General features: G+C 45.8%; 1 protein-coding gene across 1 annotated transcript in view; it reads left to right on the top strand.

The window, feature by feature from the left end:
- Positions 1-5,493: 5,493 nt before the first annotated feature.
- The window catches only part of PDGFRL (platelet derived growth factor receptor like), a 59,888-nt gene continuing 44,944 nt past the window's right edge, over positions 5,494-20,437 (top strand). Inside the window, exons 1-2 of the mRNA XM_004597825.2 lie at positions 5,494-5,762; positions 15,725-16,022. Of these exons, the coding sequence (XP_004597882.2) occupies positions 5,708-5,762; positions 15,725-16,022 (353 nt within the window). The 5' untranslated portion in view covers positions 5,494-5,707. The remainder of the gene's footprint in view (positions 5,763-15,724; positions 16,023-20,437) is intronic.

Below are 20,437 nucleotides of genomic sequence, written 5' to 3' on the forward strand. Positions count from 1 at the left end.
TAAGGACCAAGAAACTCAGTGATTTATGGAAGGGGTGGCTGCCTCCTGGACCTGGCATGGCAGGGCCTGGCCGCATGCCATCCTGTGTATGCACTGATGTCATCCAAGTACATGGTCATAACCCAGGTAGTAAAGAGCACCTGTTTGCGCTCTTGATCCCTAGGATCAACACATATTAGACACTGTGGATAGGGCCGAAATGCACAGAAATCCTGTGTCACTAAGCACGCACATTGGGCTTGTGCAAATGGGAAGGTTTCTGCTTCTGAGCTTATTTTAAATTTAAATGTTTTAATGATAATCATTGTTCCTTTCTACTTCTAAAGTTGGATTATTTTTTAGAACTTGTAATAAAACTATTGCTGCTTTACTACTGTAAAACATGCTTTCTAATGTGACCATGTATTTTTTTAAATAAATTTCTTGACGTATAATAATAACATAGCTTGTATATATCTCATACATACCAAAAGCCTACAGGTCTGACTTAGCTAATTTAAACTCCTTTTTAAAGCACAGAAGTAAATTCATGTTACATTGAAGTAATTACATTGTTTGCAACACTCACCCAACAGCTTCCTGTGTGACTACCCTGTCCTATGACATGAGATGTCTCACATAGTCTCAGTCCTGTGGCCCATCCCAGACATTACCACTTATTCCTGAAGTGTGCTACCCTGGATCCCACAGCTAACACCTGCAGCTAGTAGACTGCTCACTTTGACATCACTTTGATCTGCAGAGGGTACTTTGGGTTCACCTCCCTGCCCCCCACCAAATCCTGGCCTTCAGTACTTGCTGGGACTAAACATTTCAGTATGGTGAGTAAATGCTTACATAATTTCAACCTTTTGTATCTTACGACAGAAGTCAAGAGTTTTTAAACATGAGCCTAAATTATTTAAGGTAAGTCACTTGAATGATCTTGTTTAATTAGAAATGTCTGTTTATAATCAGTTCAATTGATTTTAAACAATTAAAAGGAATATGTTGCAATTTTTAAAAGATTTTTTTGGAAAGGCAGATTTACAGAGAAGAGACAAAGAGCTTCCATCAGCAACCCTAGGGTAGGTTGTGATGCTGGTTGGGATGCACAAGTCCCACCCTGCAGTACCCAGGCTTCCTTCCTACGCATGGTTCCTAACTTCAGTTCTCTGCTAGAGTGGTTCCTGAAAGGCAGCAATGATAGCTCAGTCAGGTTCCTGGCAATCAGGAAACCTGGACTGAGTTCATGGCTCCTAGCTCTGGCTACTGTGGGCATTTGGACGCAAAACCATAGATGCAAAATCTCTCAAAAAAAAAAAAATTCAAAACTTAGTAAAAATTCTATCAATCCAAGAATAAGATATATTATTTTAGTCATCTACTTGGCAAATGCCTTGCAACTAATTGTTAGGTTGGTTTTCAATGTAGGCTAAATTGATATTAAGGTATTTAAAATGCAATGTAGGGCCTGGTGCCATGGGTTGCTACCCTAGGATTGCTTCTGTGGTACCTTGGATCCCATGAAGGAAAATACTGCCCAGGATCTATCATTGGGTTGTATCCAACAAAGAACTTCAACTAGGGTGGTGGGCGAACACCGTTTCCTATGGGTGTTTAAATGCCACAGGTGGGCTTCCTTTTGGACCAAAGCACTCAAAGTTCACGGCTTGTCCAGGGATTGTGCCAAGAAGTCCGCATGTGTCTGGAAACAGTGATTCATTTCATCCCAGAAAAATCTCAAAACATTCTTAAAGTCATACAAAAATAACTCCCATTAACTTACCATCATTTAAATCAGGTCAAAGTATTAGGAAAGCAGAAGAAACTTGGCTGAAGATTTACTGTGGGGAGCCCCACAAGTAATAAAGTGGTTATTTTTTTTTAAGATTTATTTAGTTTTATTGGAAAGGCAGATATATAGAGAGAAGGGGAGACAGAAAGATCTTCTGTCCCAAGTGGCTGCAATGGTTGTAGCTGAGCCAATCTGAAGCCAGGAGCTTCTTCTGAAACTTCCATGCCATTTCAAGGTCCCAAGGTTCTGGGCCATCCTCTACTGCTTTCCCAGGCCACAAGCTGGGTGCTGGATGGGAAGAGGAGCAGCCAGGACACAAACCAGCACCTATATGGGATCCCGGTGTAAACAAGGGGAGGACGTTAGCCACTAGGCTATGGTGCTGGGCCCTGGCCACTGTTACTTAAATGCTTTGAGGCACCAGAGATTTCCAGTGGCAGAACCATGGTGAAAAGAGCATGTTATTCCCATGAGACTGCAGCAGTCAACTGGAAGAAGAAGACTCAAAGACTGCATTCTGGGAGAGCTCAGCAACCCAGTGTGGGTCCCATGTCCATGATGGAGAGTAGGCTCACTTGGAAGCTGTGAGCCCTGGATGCTGCCGCATTGTCATGGTGCAGGAATCTGGGACTCCCTGAGGGCTAAGCCTCTGTGAAAGCAGAAGCTTCCCCCAGCGTGTCCACTGGAGCTTGGGAATATGTTTTTTGAGTTCATTTTCATTTTGTTTGAAAGGCACAAAAACACATGAGATCCTCTCATTCACTCCTCAAATACCCACAACAGCAGCCGGAGTTAGGCAAGGACCCAAGTATGTGAGCTTTCACCTGCTGCCTCCCACACTTCACATTAGCAGGATGTTGGATCATAAGCAGAGGAACCAGGAATCAAACCAGTCAACTTTGAAATGGAATTTGGGTGTCCCAAGTGTCTCTTACCTGTTGAGCCACAGCCTGTTAATTTTTTTTAAAAGATTTATTCATTTTATTACAGCCAGATATACAGAGAGGAGGAGAGACAGGAAGATCTTCCGTCTGATGATTCACTCCCCAAGTGAGCCGCAACGGGCCGATGCGTGCCGATCCGATCCGAAGCCGGGACCTGTAACCTCTTCCGGGTCTCCCACGCGGGTGCAGGGTCCCAATGCATTGGGCTGTCCTCAACTGCTTTCCCAGGCTACAAGCAGGGAGCTGGATGGGAAGTGGAGCTGCCAGGATCAGAACCAGCGCCCATATGGGATCCCGGGGCTTTCAAGGTGAGGACTTTAGCCGCTAGGCCACGCCGCCGGGCCCGAAGCCTGTTAATTCTTACATAGGACTCAGGGTTTTGCTGCCCTGGTAAAAATCGGGCTCAAAATTCCAACATTCTTGGGACAGAACCATTGACTTATGTTGGCATCAACGTGTAAAAGACTGAAACCAACGTTGGTTCCCTGAAGCCCTGTGCAATAGCTTAATGGCTAAATCCTCACCTTGCAAGCACCACTGGGATCCCATATGGGTGCTGGTTCGTGTCCTACCTGTTCCACTTCCCATCCAGTTCCCTGTTGATGGCCTGGGAAAGCAGCAGGAGATGGCCTAGAGCCTTGGGATCCTGTACCTGCGTTGGAGACCTGGAAAAAGCTCCTGGCTTCTGGCTTCATTCAGATTGGCTCAGCTCTGGCCATAATGGACATTTGGCAAGTGAATCAGTGGTTGGAAGATCTTTCTGTCTGCTTTATGTAAATCTAATCTGTCTTTCCAATAAAAAAAAAAAAATCTTTTTTAAAAAAGAAAGTAACATTTAGAGACAGAAGGAAAAAGCAAATGGGTAAAGAACTGTAATGTACAGTCCCCTCTGAAGCAAGCAACAGCAGCACAATTCTGTGTTTTATAAAGACAACAGTGGCTTTTATTTAAAAAAAAAAAAATGTGAAGGAAGTCAGGACACCATTAAGTAAAAAGAGCAAAGGCAACGGAGGGTGATGTATCAAGTCTTCAGTTTCAGGTTTCACATTTTAGCTTTTGGCATTGCCCCCTTTTCGCTTACCATTCGGAGACCCTTACAGGTACTCAACAGCTTACATGCGTTTACACCTGTATTGGCCTGGAGCTAGGAAGGTAGTTGCTTTTTTGTGATTTTGGAGAGACTAAGGTGGCAGAGTCCTTGCCTTCTGCCTTCACAGCTTTCCATGAGCTGCTCTGGGAGCATCAAAAATGCCTGGCACATCTCTTGGAATGAGATTTACAGGGAGTGCTAAATTTAAAACCACTCAAATTAGCTCCCACTAAAGCTTTGAAACATTTCAGTTTTGTAAAAAATATAGAATAATAATAAATAATCATCTTGGTTGTACTTCTGTAGTTAATGAATAGTAGCTAGGGAAGTGAATGCCGGGGGGCAGACATTTGGCACAATGCAGTAATACTGGGTGGTATACCCACATTGTATCTCAGCGTCTGGGTTCAAGTCTCAGCTCTTCTTAATTCCCTCTCCCTTTGGCTGTGCCCCCCCCCCGCCCCGCCCCGCCCCGGGAGCAGCATGAAATGGCTGAGTACCTGGATCCTTGCCACCCACAGGGGAGGCCTACCTTGTGGCAGGCATTTGGAGAATGAAACAATGACTGTGTTCAGAGCTCCTGACAGAGCGGAGACCTGAACCTGGCTCTTGTTGGCTCCCGGGTAAGTGCTCTCTCCTCCCTCCCCACTGCATGCAGTTCATGAGCACGATAAGACTGACATTAGAGCTGGCCACAGAATTTAGAATTCTAGATCCTGCCTATGGGAAGAGGTGAGAAACTGATTTGTCCTAAATTGTGGCACTATTTGCCTGTGTCCCCTCCTTGTGACCATGCATTGACCTCTCCTTGGTTGTAAATGTTGGTGCTAAAGACAGTAATGCTCCTCACCTGGGGAAAACACTCAGGCAGATTGCTTTGACGATATGAACCTGCGGGCTCAGGCTAGCCTCAGAGCACGAGACACCCGGGTCTTCTCCCGGACCACAGCCCTACCTACTCAGTCTGCCTTTCCACTTCGCTCCCACTGCCCATGATGCCCCCTTCCTTCACCGTCCTCTGCTCTCCTAACCCAGGCCATGGACTTAGGATTTTTTATGGCTCTTCCAAGCCTGCGTTGCTTCCTGGGGTGAAGAAACAAATCCAGCATTTGCCAAGAGCCCAGACTGCTAATGCTGACTCCAACCCACAGAGTGGGTAAGTGGAATTGCATGGGCCTTGTTTTTGCTTTGGCGCAGGCCTTTCTAAACCGCCACCTAATGAGGCTTTCGTTGGGGGCCATAGGGCTTCTGCAGGCAGGAGGAATCAGCAATGGGGCCAACACCTCCCCCAGACAGGAGCTGGCTGGGCAGGTACGGGCTGAGCTGCTAGCGGGTACAGGGTCGCAGCCAGAACCAGCAACGACAACGGTTGTGTTGATAAAGGGGCGAGACCCTCTGGGGGGAACACAAGTTCAGGGGCGCTTTTTATAGGGCAGTAAGGCCCCTCCCACCCCCTTCAAAACAGGTGGAGACATGGGGGCGATTATGGTGACTTGTGACCGCTCCGTGCCCGCAGGATGTCGCCCGGCCTTCCTGAACTTGATGAATACTCCAGCTTTGGAGAAACTGAAAGAGCGACTTTGCAAACTGACATTTCCAACTTAGCCCCGACTTGCCTCTCGGCGCTCCACGGCTCCGCCAGGGGGCAGGAGAGGTCATTCTACATTGACAGGGAATTTAAAACAAGCAACCAAAAAAACAACTCCTTCCCCTCAAACTGCCGTCCCTCCTCATGAAACCGAATCCTCCAGCTGTGGCGTCCCAGGCGCCCGCCCCGACCCGCCGAGGCTCCCGCCCGGAGGCGGTGCCCCTTGCCGGGAGCCTCTGCCCCGCGCCTGCCCTCGCCCTGCTCGACCCGCAGCGCCTCCGGCCCGCCCGCCCTTTCCCTGCCTGACGATGAAGGTTTGGCTGCTGCTGGGCCTCCTGCTGGTGCATCAAGCGCTGCACAATGGTGAGTGACCCTGGGCCGGGGCTGCCTGACTGTGTCCTGAGTTTAGCCCCCTCACTCCTAGTCCCCGTCCAGCCGGCTCTTGCTCTAACGTCGGGTGCCAGGTGGCTTCTGCCCCGTGCACCTGTCCTGTCCCTTCAAGTAGGGTTTCCTCCTTCCCTCTCAGTTCCCTCCCTCTTCGCGAGAGCCTCTCGGGGAAGGGGGCAGCTGCCCTAACCCTTAGGCGCCCACCAGGACGGCTGCTGCCCACCAGGTGGGAGAGGCGAGCATCCGCAGGCGGCGCCTGGTCCAGCCCCAGTGTCAACGTGTCGGCCCGGGAGCGGCTGAGCACTGCCACCTCGGCGCCGAGGCTGGCTGGGTGCCACCTAGGCAAGGCGGTCACGAAATCCCAAGCGTCCCTCTTGCCTTGGCAGCCCGGGATGCGTTTTCTATACCATCACCTTGAACTTGAAATCCTGCCAGTTTCCTTGAAGCCAAAAATGTGTATGCATGGAACTTCTAGACGAATCCAGACTCTACAATTGTTACATTCCTTATCTGTTTAATGGGAAGAGATGAAGAAAAGACGCTTTTGTTTCAAATGGGTGCTAGCCTGGGTTTATCGTGTTGTGTGTGTATTTATATAATATATTTAGACAGAAACCCTAATAGATACAGATATACATTAATCTGTTATATCTGTGCTACTGTTGGCACCAAATCGCCTTGTTTGCCCCACAGTTTATGTGACTCGTGGGGGGATTTGTCCAGCACAGCTCTCATCCGGTTACACCCTGGTATCCCCAACCCTCCGTTTGCAGCCACAGGGTTAAGAGGGTTAAGGGTTAAGAGCAGCTTTTGCTGTTACGCAACCTCATGCCAGAGCCAGTTCCACCTGGCGTACATTTTCTCCACCGCTCCATCCTGACCCGCTCCTTTCTTTCCAGTGAAACTGCAAGCGTTTGCCAGGAAAATACCACAGGCTTGTCTGCTGAGACCAAGTGGAGAGCCAGGCTTAGGGAAGTGTGAGCCGCGCCTGCCCTGTGGAGCAGCACTCCCTCCTGGTCCCAAGAGAAAAGTTGGCCTGAGTTGGGTTTAAAAAGTGCAGTTTATTTAAGCTCTCTTGGCAAGTCTTGCACGGGACTGCTGAAATGGCAGAAATGTAGCATTTGATATTTTTTTGAATAGGGAAAGAGATGGGCAGACAAAATAATTTCAAATAGTCCGTTAATTTGGTTTTTTTTTGGAATTTTTTTTTTTAAGATTTATTCATTTTATTACAGCCAGATATACACAGAGGAGGAGAGACAGAGAGGAAGATCTTCCATCCGATGATTCACTCCCCAAGTGAGCCGCAACGGGCCAGTGCGCGCCGATCCGAAGCCAGGAACCTGGAACCTCTTCCGGGTCTCCCACGCAGGTGCAGTGTCCCAATGCATCGGGCTGTCCTCAACTGCTTTCCCAGGCCACAAGCAGGGAGCTGGATGGGAAGTGGAGCTGCCGGGATTAGAACCGGTGCCCATGTGGGATCCCAGGGCGTTCAAGGCGAGGACTTTAGCCGCTAGGCCACGCCGCCGGGCCCCCGTTAATTTGTTTTTACCCCAAGACAGGCAGTCGACTCAGAGGCACAGGCATGCTGTCAGACTCTGCCACCTCCGTAAGCCAAATCTCTGAATAGGTCAGTAGCTTTCTGCTAGCATCTGTCTAAATAAATTAGTAACTGTTGTTTCATATAAAAGTAAACATTTACAAGGAAGGCAAACAATTCTGAGCAGAGTATTATGTGAAGAATAACTGATACATGTTAGGTGTGACAATAACAGTGGTTTGTGTAATATACACTATTTATGGATAAATAGGAAGCACATAGTTGGAAAAGTAAATTTGCTTCTTTATGTCCCCTCTTTTTCTGTTTTGGGATTGTGTGTGATTGGGGCCAGGAACAACCAATGAGAGTACATTATACAGAAGTCCTTCCAGATAAGGTCTCTGATTGACTAGCTAGGATATGCTACCTGTTGGGGCAGCCCCAAACACAAACTACAGATAGAAAGTCCAGTTTATTCCACTGCCTTTCAGATGTGGGGACCACATCAAGGAAACATAAGAGAAAAAAGGCTTCCTGTAGGAGTGCAGGTCTACCCCGCACCAGTGCTGTTGGCCTTACTTGATTATAACATGACCTGCTTTTTTATAAATGATGTTATTTCTCCTTATGAAGAGCTGAAAGGCCACAGAGGCAGGCACCGAGTGGAAACTGAGGCAGGAAAACAATTTAAGAGCCCAGGATCTCCCAGCATCTGATATTCAGCCAGTTTATGGAATATGTGCCACTGTGCTGTGTTGAGACCACATAAAATATAAAACGACAAGGGCTTACCCACTTCCAATTATCTTTATATTTTAAATCAATGCTAGAAACTAACAAAGGAACATCAGTGTTCATTTCTTACTGCTGTTTTATTGAATCATTCAAACCCCATGATCTCTGTTGTTTTTGTCTTTGGCCTGACCTGGGTTTATTTTGGATCACACAAAAGGGTTTTCCTCCTGGGAAGGCTAAATAGATTGAATATGACATGAGAGCCACACAGCCTATGGGTAAGACTGTGAAAAGGACAACTCAGTGACCCTGATTCTCTAACCAGGACTTCGGTCACTTCTGTGTCTTGATTTAGTCCTTGGAAACAGAGACAGACAATTGTTCAAAACTCTGTATAATGAAGAAAGACTTTTAAAATTCCCCATTGTTTATGAAGGACTTATAATGAATGCTTCAAAGCCTTTAGAATTTTAGTTTATGTGTTTGGCATATATAATAATCCTTGCTGCACAGAGTCAAGAAAAAGAAAAGCTGGAGGACAAGAAAGAGTGGGCATTCAGTGGAGCAAAGAGTGACAGTTTCCCTGGGTGAGGTTGTGAGGCTTGTATCTGGTACAGAGGACAGACAATACATAAGCTAGTGGAGACATCAGAAGCTCTGGAACCAATAGTTGGCAAGAAGAATTCCTAATCAGGGAATGTTGGTGTCCTTTGGTAGCCATAACACAGCTCCAGGCCAAGTGGCTTAAAGCAATGAGGTTTATTCTCTCACAGTGCTGGAGATTGAAGTCTAAAGTCAAAGTGTGAGCTGGACCATGCTGCTTCTGAAAGCCAGGCTAGAATCCTTCCTCATCTCCTCCTGGCTTCTGGCAGCAGCCAGCGTTGCTTGGTGTCCTGTGGCCGACCTGCACAATCTGGTGTTTGCCTCTGTTGTCACCTGGTCATCTTCTCCCTGTGTGTGTCTTTGTTTCCTGGGGCATTTTCCTCTTGGTGTGTCTTTTCTCTCCTTGTAATGACATTAGTGACACTGAGATGTGCAGGCCCAACGCATGGGGGAGCCACAGCTCTAAGGTGAACTTTCACAGTGGCCACTGTGGCTAAAGGACTGAGAAGTGTGACAGCTGAGGAGGAGGCCAGGTGGAAGCTGTTGGAGGGTCTGACAAAGAGGAGCCCATGATCTGATTGATATTGTCAAAGGCAGGAGGGCTGGGGTGGCAGCTGGAGTCTCAACTTAGGGAGCCTGGGTGACGGTGTTTGGAGGGAGAAGTCCAGTGGGAAGGGGAAGCCAGAGGACTGGCTGCTGGCTGGGGTGTGTCTGATGAGATCAATGAAAGATAGAGGGAGATTGGGAGGTGTTTGTCCTGAGCATCCAGGTAGACAAAGTTGCCATTTCTGATACAACAGTGAAGGAGCAGGTGTGAAGGGGCATCCAGAGTTCAGTTTGGGATGCGTTAAATTGGAGATGTTTTCCTGCTTGTCCAAGGGACAGTGCTGAGTCAGCCACAGAATGTGCAGCCCTGGAATCCAGCCACAAGAACAGAGCCAGACAGGAAGTAGAATAGCTTTCAGTGTAGAAATGACCGGAGGTCACTTAGGGAGACTGGATGGAGACAGAGGTGTAGGATGTGGCCTCTGGGGCTTGACTCAGGTGCGTCTGGTGCAAACAGAGGATGGGAAAGAGTTGTCAGTGAGTGGGAGGAATCCAAAGTGTACTGTTATCCCAGGATCCAAGTAGGTAATGTTTCCAGAAAGAATCATCTATGTGTTCTGAAGTTCTGGAAAATTCTTCACATTGAGGTCTTTATCCTGGAACAGAAATGTCTAATATTTAGGAATAGCTATTTTAAGAAAGTCGTGCTCCAGAGAGGGTGGGAAGGTTTTCTGGATTGGCATTCCTCCGTCACTCCCTCCCTCCCTCTATTTTTTTTTTATATAAAGGAAATGTGACAGAAAGGAAGGGACACAAAGAGAAAGAGAGAAAGACACACATCTCCCATTTGCTGGTTCACTTCCCAAATGACTACAATGATTTGAGTCAGGCTCTCACTAGGAGCCAGAAACTCCAACTGTGAGTGACAGGCGCCCTCTTCTCCTGCCTTCCAAGGTGCATTAGCAGGGAGCTGGATGGGAAGCAGAGCAGCCAGGACCTGCACCAGTGTACCAGCATACCAGGCAGTCCCTTAATCTGCTGTCACAATGCCAGCCAGTAGATGGTGTCTCCGGGAGAGGGAGCAGAGGCTCTGAGCCCATGTCACTCTCCTACCTTCATGGATGTTCGTAGAAAACGGGTCCCTTCAGAAAGTTCACGACTAAAAGTTTACTGCAGTACAAAATCTGTGAAGTCCATACAGCTCATAATACACATTCCCATGCTTTTTTTGAAGCCCCATGTATATGTGGCCTTCTGGGGGGTTCTGTGAAGAGTGGAGCAGAGTGGATGTGAAAGTTGAATGGAACCAACCAGAGAACACCTGCACACCTCCCAAAATGGACAGTGTGGTTATTTTGCTGCTGCCCCTCACGACTGGCCTCCCCTTATTGTTGAGAGGACATGAACACCAACAGCTGTGTCTCTGATGTGAATGACTATGGGTAAGCTGGACTCCTCCTCTCAGCACCTGTCAATATTCTTTTTAAGGAGTTTTTCTCCTCCCATACCACTCTATTGAACTTGTCTACTAAATGGGATTGGCTTATCATCCCCACTTGAGATTGAGTGGTCACCATCCTTCATCCTGCTGACTTCTTGCTTTAACATTGGTTCTTCCTTTGGAGACTTGGACCGGTGTCTCATCTCCTCGCTTGGGGAGTCTCATGTATGCCTTGGAAAGGCATCTCGGGCCCTTGCTGGGAGCTTGTGCAATCATCCCCGGCATCAAGTTCCGTTTGACTTGGATAGAACTGCTTGTCAAAGGCCAGACCCAACAAAGAGCCCACTTACACAACAGGGCTTGCATGAAATTTGCGTAAATAAAGTGAAGTGGTAACACTCTGCTAGTCTCTGTGAGTGGACAGGCACTGGCCTGAGCTAGAGAAAGCTCTGGAGGTAGAATCAGAGGGTCTAGCTTTTCATTATCTTCTTGTTGACCTTGAGTCAGTTACTTGACATCTGTGTATTAAAGGAAAGAATTCCTTTCCTTCAACCAGAAAATGAAAAGCTGGGTTCCACCACCACTCACAATGAGTTCTGATACTATTCTCAGCATTTTAGACGTGTTAACTTATTGAATTCCCACCACAATCCATGAGAAGGACCACATACTTCCTAGTTTATACATGGGAAAGCTGAAGCAAAGAGGGGTAAGTTACTTTCCAAGGTCCCATAGTGAGTGCCAGGCCAGGGCCTGAAATCAGTAAAATTATTTATGACTCGTGAGTTTCTCTATAAAATACACTGTGCAGACGAGACCGGGCCACTGATTTATGTTGGTGAGCGGTATCACCTGTAGGCAGTAAACAGATGGGTTTTGTTTTTTAATCCAGTGTCTAATCTATGACATTGGATCAATAAGTTTAAGCCATTTATGTTCAGGGTTAATATAAATAGGTGGCAATTTGTTCCTGTTATTTAGCAATGGGTTGTTCATTAGTTTAGTCTTCTGTTGTTATTTTACTGGGATGTTCTTTGCATTTGCCTTTGATTTGGTGGGCCCTATTCCTTTTGTCAAGAGAACATCTTTAAGTATCATTTGTAGGGCAGGTTTGGAAGGTTTGGAAGAGGTATATTCTTTGAGATCTTCTTTACTGTGGAAGACTTTTGTTTCATTTCCAAAGACAAAGGAAAGTTTTGCTGGGTACATTATCCTGGGCCAACAGTTTTTTGCTTTTAGAATCTGGAATATGTTACTCCATTCTCTTCTGGCCTTTAGAGTTTCCTGTGAGAGATCTCCTGCGAATTGAGTTGGCATTCCTTTATATGTCAGTTACTTTTTTCACAAGCACATTTAAGGATCTTTTCCTTATGTTTGACTGAAGAGAGGCTGATTATCATGTGTCGTGGTGAAGACTGCTCTTGGTCAACCTTGTTGGAGTTCTGTGCCTCTCCAGGATGTAGTTTCCCAGTCTTTCTCTAGATTAGGAAAATTTTTGCTTATTATTTCATTAAATACATTTGTAAACCTGGCTTCTCTTTCTGTGCCTTCTGGGACTTCCATAGCTCTTATATTTGGCCTTTTAATATTGTCTCTTAATTCTTGAATAGTCTTTTTTAGCTTGACCCCCCCCCCAAAATACACTGTGCAATAATTTCAAAGAAGTAGAAAACTCACTTTTAAAAGAAATTCTTGTGTCTCACAGGCTTTTGGAAAATACATTATCTCGGCTGAAGAGTCCTGTTCCTTTAAAAAAGTTCATTTTGAGACTTGGAAGTGATTCGCTCTGGGAGTGCAAAGTGTCTGTGGAACCATAGGCTAGCTTCTTAACCAAGCATCAACAACCCCAGACCATGGACCATGCACATAAAGGGGCTGAGCCAACTGTGTGGTTAGATCCTTCAGTGTTTGATCAAAAGGTTGGGTTATTGTGCGGGGATAATCACAACTATTTGCTGTGTGATATTTATCATATCAGATGGCCTAATGTTCCTGAGTGGCAAAGCCACACAGAGTCTCATGATTCAGGTATCAGACACGTGGCATTGGATGCCACAGACCTCATTCACAGTGGTTGCCGTCATTTCTGACAGCCTGAATTTCTGCTATTTGGAAAAATAAATGCCAAAGTAGACATCAATCCATTGGTTCATGAATCTCACTGCCATTGCATAATGGGATTGAAATATTTATGGGCACAGATTACATGGACATCAGAAAGGTCAGTGTTTGTTTTTGTTCCTAAGAAAAAGCATGTGATGTTTAACCCATTACAAAGCTGAAGTTAATGCTTTGTCATTGATGCAAAATTAGTGCACTGTGCTTGGTCTGGTGTGTTCCAGAGAATCACAAGGCTCTCTTTCCAGACAGGGTGTGAGTCAGTTTCCCTCTAGCGCTATCCACCCTGTGTCATTGGTGAATAAATCAAACACGCAGGGTTGGGGAGTCTGCGTGAGAGCTGGTTCAACAGTAGATGTTTGAGACTCCATCTTGGAGACCAGGGGTGCAATGACCCAACTCCTTTCCCTGGAAGGATTGAGAAAGCACAACAGGCCCTGGAGAGAAGAGGGATGAGAAGGACTCAGGGAGGCAGGGCTGGGGAGGAAAGAGTACCACAGGTGGACCTGGGGGTTCGGGCTCCAAGTCCACGGGGCCTGCATTCTGGGGCCTGAGTGTGGGCACGGAGCTGAGAGTTTAAGAGAGGAATTAGAAGTCTGGTGCTATAGCCTCACGGCTAAAGTCATCACCTTGCATGTGCTGGGATCCCATATTGGCACCGATTCTAGTCCCAGTGGCTCCACTTCCCATCCAGCTCCCTGCTCGTGGCTTGGGAAAGCAGTCAAGGACAGCCCAAAGCCTTGAAACCCTGCACCTGTGTGGGAGACCTGGAGAAGTCTCCAGGCTCCTGGCTTCACATGGGCTCAGCTCCAGCCATTGCAGCCACTTGTGGAGTGAATCATCAGACAGAAGATCTTCCTCTCTGTCTGTCCTCCTCTCTGAATATTTGACTTTGCAATAAAAATAAATAAATCTTTAAAAAAAATGGAATTAGTTCTAGGGGCCAGGCCAGGTTAAGTGGCTCCCATTTTAGTGGTCAAAGGCCAGCCTGCCAGTTTATCATTACACAGTGCAGTCCACATCCACTGGGCTTTTGATTATGATTCTCTTTGGTCACGTCTTGTACTACATATACAAGTTCTGTCATTCCATCAACTGGCCAAAGTTTGTGTGGTTATTTATTTAAAACACCTACGGAATATCTGCCTGTGTATAGTAAAACACACATTTTAGAATGAGTATCAGGACATTCCATTGATCAGCTGAGTGACTGGTGAAATTTCTGTAACTTTTTAGGGCCTCCTTTGTTTTTTCAAACCTACGTGATGAAGATTTTATCTAAATGACCTCTAAGGAACCTCTCTCTTTGGGAAGCTTTGCAATTGTGTGTGCATCTGCGGAGGTAGCCTTTGAGCTCATGCAGACAGATGACCAAAGCGAGACTGTGTGTCTCCTTTTCACCCCTGCGGGCTGGGGACAACTGCACGCCTGAGGGAGGCTTGGTGGATAAGTGAGGTTTCTGACAAGGGCAGGAGAATGGATAGAGTGAGCGTTAAAACAAGTCAACCTTTTATTATCACTGTGTGACAGCAGTTGGCAAAAAACATACGTTTTGTCTAAAAGTATTTTGTTTGCTGAGTTCCAAACTATTGCTATAGTTGCCACTGAGCATTAGTAACTGATAAGAATATTTCATAAAACTCATGGAAAGTACAATTAAAACTAGGTTCATGTTTAAATATTTTATGTAACATTTCTGAAATGCATGCACATTTTAAAAAATATTTATTTATTGGAAAGGCAGAGTTACAGGTGGAGCGGGAAGGGTAGGAGTCAGAGATAGAGAGTGTCCATCCTCTGATTCAGCCACCAAATGGTTGCACCTGCCAGTGCTGGGTCAGACCACAGCTAGGAGCCTGGAATTCCACCTGTCTCCTGCATGGTTGCAGGGGCCCCAGCACTTGAGCCATCCTCTGCTTTCCCAAGCACATTACCAGGGAGCTAGATCAGAAGTACAGTTGGGATTTGAACCGGTGACCATATTGGTATCCCAGGGATTAGCTTAACCAGTTGTACCACAGCGCAGCCCCCTAGTTTTTTTGTTTGTTTGTTTGTTTTTTGTAATATGATTTTCCATTGACTGTTTTTGAAAACTGTCTGATGCATGGATGTCAACACTTTTTCACATTACATGAATTTTTTTAGTACTTTTTGTAGTACTTCAAATTAGCCTCTGTTTAGTGCTTAGTCTCCAATGAATATCGTGATCTGGATATTGTCAGGTCCAATCGGAGTTTGCAATGGTTTGAATCCAAGTATGCATGTGGTGTCTCTGGGGGACTACACCTTCCTGCATTTATCCAATACATTTCACATGAACAATGAGAACACAGGTTGCCAAGACAAGAAAGACCTGCAGGGGCTTTGGGTCTGCTCTTCAGTATGTGCACTTGGGGACTGGGAGACAGAGTATGAACTGCAAAGAAGAATATCTTGGTAACTGCAAATTTTGGCTCAGACATGACATAGTTTGCTAAATTCAAATAATATATTTGAAACTGAACTGTTTTAATGACTAATCACTTTAAAACAGCAGAATGTAGGATAGTCATTGAGTCAAATGGTTAAGATGCCAGTATCCCATGTGGAGTCCTGGGTTTAATATCTTTCTCTAACTCGTGACTCCAGATCCCTGCCAGTGCACATCCTGCGAGGTGGCTGTGGTGGCTCAAGTCACTAAAGATTCCTGCCACTCAGGTCTGAGCTCCTGGCTCTGGCCCCAGCCCAGCCCTGGCTGTCGTATGCATTTGGGGAATGTACTAGCAGATCGCAACTCTTCTAACATCCTCTCAAAACAATCCAAAACTAATGAATGAAATCAAGGTAATAATGATTGCTGCATGATTATGAGTGAAACTAGAATATGAGGAGAGAAGTATGGAGGCAGGATCTTGTGCAGGTAACACATGCTCAGGATTTGCCTCACTGTAGCACGCTGCTTTCTCCTTTGTACAGTGGCAGGCCAACACCCTCCAAAGAACAAGCGTCCAAAGGAACCAGGAGAGAACAGAATCAAACCGAGCAACAAAAAAGTGAAGCCCAAAATGCCCAAAATAAAAGACAGGGACTCAGCCGATTCAACCCTGAAGACGCAGTCCATTATGATGCAGGTGACGGAGAAGGGTCAGTTCCAGAGACCTGCAGCCACCTTGAGCCTGACGGCAGGGCAAACCCTGGAGCTCCGCTGCAAAGGGAGTAAGATCGAGTGGAGCTACCCTGCCTATCTGGACACCTTCAAGGACTCCCGCCTCAGGTAAGCCGGCTTGTTTTGTCTTCTCAAAGCTTGTATTAAATCAAGGATTTGTCTTAATTACATTTTAAACTATTAGGTTGTTTCTGAGGGCTACCATTGCACTCTAATAGATCCCTAAAATTGAGTCTCAATGAACGAGACTCAGAAATTTCTTTTCTTCATCCAGTTAAAAAAAAATTGTTGTGAATCATTCCAACATTGGTTGAAAGCGGTATTACAAGAAACCATATGAAAATTGTATGGAAAACCACATGACAAGAGTGGAAGCTAGAATTTTATAAGAACTTACAATGCACCAAGATGGATAAAAATTTATACTGAGGGGGAGGTTTTAATGTAGCAGTTGATACACCACCTGGCACAACCAAGTCCTGTGTTAGGTAGAGCCTGGGTTCAATTCCCAGCTCTGCTCCCAAATCAAGTCCCTGCTAATGAGCACCTGCTAATCAGGCAACAGGTAATGTTTCAAGTACTCAGGTCCCTACTTCCCACTGGGGAGACCACGATGGAATCCCAAGCTCTTGGTCTTGGCCTGTCCCAGGCCCAGCTGTTTGGGCATTTGGAGAGTGAATCAGTGAATGGCAGTTCTCTGTCTCTCTGACTTTCATATAAGCCAATAAAGATTAAGGACAAAATAATCATTCATGTTGTGAAAGGCAATGAGTTCAATTCTTTTTTTTAAGCTTTATTTACTTTTATTTGAAAGGCAGAATTAGAGAGGAGAGATTTGAGACATCATCCATTGCTGATTGCTGAAGCACTTCAATACCCTGGCCTGGGTCAGGTGCGGGTCTTCCATGCGGATGCAGAGGCCCCCGCATTTAGGCCACCCTCTGCTGCTTCCCCAGATGCATTAGCAGGGAGCTGGAATTCTTTCGATCGTAATGATCATCATGAAAACTGGAATGATCTAAGAGTAGATTCCCACAAGTAATTTGAGCAGAGATGTACTTAAACTACTTTTCAATTTCCTCCGATGACGTTTACTTTCACAAATATATAACATATTCAGAGGCCCCAACTTGTAAGAAGGGAGTGATTTCTCATGTCTGAATGAGTGTGTGTAGAGGGCTGGATTTCTTTTTTAGAAAAAGTGGTTAAGATAATACTTAGGAAAACTGTGGAAAGTGGGAAAGCAGAGCCCCTTCGGAGGGTGCAGGAGCAGCCCTCGCACTGGCTAAGGGCTTACAGGAGGGGCTTGGTGAACTTTCTGAGAAATGTCCTTTCAGCTTTCTCATGCGTGGAATGAAGGGAGAAGGATGACCTGATTTCTAAGATTCTTTCCAGCCTTCATTTCCTGTGATTTATAATGGAGAACTAGAGACTGTTGTGCGTCTGGGATGTCTGGAATGAGCGGAAGGAAGAATGCGAATGGCAGGTTTCCCAACCTCTGAAAGTCCATGACACATTCCTACATCTGCACAGACGTCCCGCTAGGGACAGCTCCGCTCAGTGGCTCAGTCAGGACAGCGGCTAACAGCTGGTTTTTTCCCTTCCTTCCCCACATCTGATCACCCACCCAGGAAAGTCCTGCTTAACTGCCGTCAATCTATCCCCTTTTCCACTCTCGGGTCACCACTCAGGCCACATCCAAGTTTGCAGTAACCACCTCCAGGTTGTCGTCCTGCAGTCTGCTTCTTACCACCCTGACTACATTCTAATGTCTCACAACTCGGAGCTGATTTCCACTGACATAAAGTCCGGCCTCCGCACGGGACTCATGGGGTCCTCCCTGGGCTCTGTCCTCTCTTGTGTGTGAGTCACTGTCAATTTCTAGAGCAATTCCCCAGCCGTGGCCTTTGGCGACTGGACAGAAGCGTCAGTTTCTGGGGAGTTGGTGTCTGGAACACTGCTGGAGCACTTCCGGCCCTTCTCCAGGCTGGCAGCAGCCTTGGTATCACTCTTCCTGGGAATCCTATGGCGGGCCCAGGGTCGGCATCTTTGGGCCACCTGCTACTTCCTCTCCCAGCTCTCTTTGGACTTAAAACTGGCTTTCCAAAAGGTTTTCTATGGTTTTCATGAGACTTAACAGTTTGCTTGGAATTTATCTCCACCTATCCAATGATTCTACTCTCACACTCCCATCATGTTAGTGCATAACATGAATTAATGATTTGTGAGACTAAGTAAAATGTTGCTATGCACATGTATACAGCAGATTCTAGAACATTCTCATCTTGAATGACTGAGACCACACTCACTGAACTCTTAAGCCTACCTCCTGACCATCACTATACGTGGCTTCTATTAGTTTCACTAGTGGAAAATTTGAGTTTTTACTTTTATATTTCTTGATGATTTATTTCACTTAGCATAGTGGTTACAGAGTTTATCAATGTTGTGGCATACAGCAGGACTTGCCTGTTGTTCAAGACCAAATAGCATTCTACTGAACGCACAATGATATTTTGAAAAGCTTATGGAAAATACAGTTAAAATAGTTTCATTTTTTTTACATGAAAGTTTACTTTTATGTAAAAAAAATTTGAAGCCCATGCATATGAAGGAATCTTCAAAAAGTCAGTGGAAAATGCAGCCTGTAAAAATACCTCGCATGGGCCCGGTGCAATAGCGTAGCGGTTAAAGTCCTCGCCTTGAACATGCCAGGATCCCATATGGGCGCCGGTTCTGATCCCGGCAGCCCCACTTCCATTCAGCTCCCTGCCTGTGGCCTGGGAAAGCAATCGAGGACAGCCAAAAGCTTTGGGACCCTGCACCCGCATGGGAGACCTGGAGTAAGCTCCTGGCTTCAGATTGGCTCAGCACCGGCTGTTGCGGCCGCTTGGGGAGTGAATCATCGGACGGAAGATCTTCCTCTCTGTCTCTCCTCCTCTGTATATCCACCTTTGCAATAAGAAAAACTTTTAAAATAAAATAAAATAAAATAAAATCTTTAAAAATAATACCTTGCATGGATTCCACAAATCTTTTGCAAAAAAATAAGCTTATTAAAGTACCTTCATGTAGAACACATTCTTTTTTTTTTTTTTAAAGATTTATTCATTTTATTACAGCCAGATATACAGAGAGGAGGAGAGACAGAGAGGAAGATCTTCCGTCCGATGTTTCACTCCCCAAGTGAGCCGCAATGGGCCGATCCGATGCCAGGAACCTGGAACCTCTTCCAGGTCTCCCACGCGGGTGCAGTGTCCCAATGCATTGGGTCGTCCTCAACTGCTTTCCCAGGCCACAAGCAGGGAGCTGGATGGGAAGTGGAACTGCCGGGATTAGAACCGGCACCCATATGGGATCCTGGGGCTTTCAAGGCAAGGACTTTAGCCGCTAGGCCACGCCGCCAGGCCCAGAACACATTCTTAATTTATTCAGCTCTCAGTGAACACTTAGATTACCTTCTCATTTTGAGTTATGAATAATGCAGTGAACACAAATGTACATGTACTGTATCTGTGATTCTGTTTTCTTTTTTAAGATTTATTCTTTTTATTGGAAAGGCAAATATACAGAGAGAATGAGATACAGAGAGAAAATTCTTCCATCCACTGGTTCACTCCCCAAGTTGCCACAATGGCCTGAGCTGAGCCAATCCGAAGCCAGGAGCTTTTTCTGGATCTCCCATGCAGGTGCAGGGTCCCAAGGCATTGCGCCATCCTCGACTGCTTTCCCAGGCCACAAGCAGGGAGCTGGATGGGAAGTGGAGCAGCTGGGACACAAATCAGTACCCATACAGCATCCTGGTGCATGCAAGGCAAGGACTTTAGCCACTAGGCTACAGCACCAATCCCCCTGTTTCTGTTTTCAACTCTTTTAGGCACATACCCAGATATAAAATTTAACATATTCACTTTAAATGACTTATATTATCAAAGCCAGATTAACACACTCCCTTAAATTTTATTTGCTTGTGAGGCAGGCAGCCAGAAACAAAAGACTGAGTTCTGCTCTGCTGAATCACAGCTGGGTCTGAGCTTGGTCTGGGGCCAGGAGCCAGGAATTCAGGCCAGATCTCCCATCGACCTGAGGCATGAGCTGCTGTTTCCTAGTGTTTACACACTGAGAAGATGGCTTAAGGAGCTAAACCTAGAAACTGAAACCAGGCGTGTTAATGTAGGGTATAGGAATCTTGAACTGTAGGCTAAACCCCTACTCCCTAGTCATTTAAAAAAGAGTGAGATAAATTTAAGATGATCAGAACATTCAGTCATTGACTTATACAAAGTATCCTAAGCCTAGAGAATGCAGTGCTTGGAGGTTTAAATTTCTAAGAATATTTTAAGTTTGGAAACATTTTAAGGACTCAAAGTAAGCAAGAATCAGAAATAAAGAGGAATATCCAAGAGCTGGGGGAAAAAGACGATTTTTTTAAAGATTTATTTATTTTTATTGTAAAGTCAGATATACAAAGAGGAGAGACAGAGAGGAAGACTTTCGTCCGATGATTCACTCCCCAAGTGACT

This window comes from Ochotona princeps, chromosome 11 (assembly GCF_030435755.1).
Source record: "Ochotona princeps isolate mOchPri1 chromosome 11, mOchPri1.hap1, whole genome shotgun sequence".
In the NCBI taxonomy this organism is placed as follows: Eukaryota; Metazoa; Chordata; class Mammalia; order Lagomorpha; family Ochotonidae; genus Ochotona; species Ochotona princeps.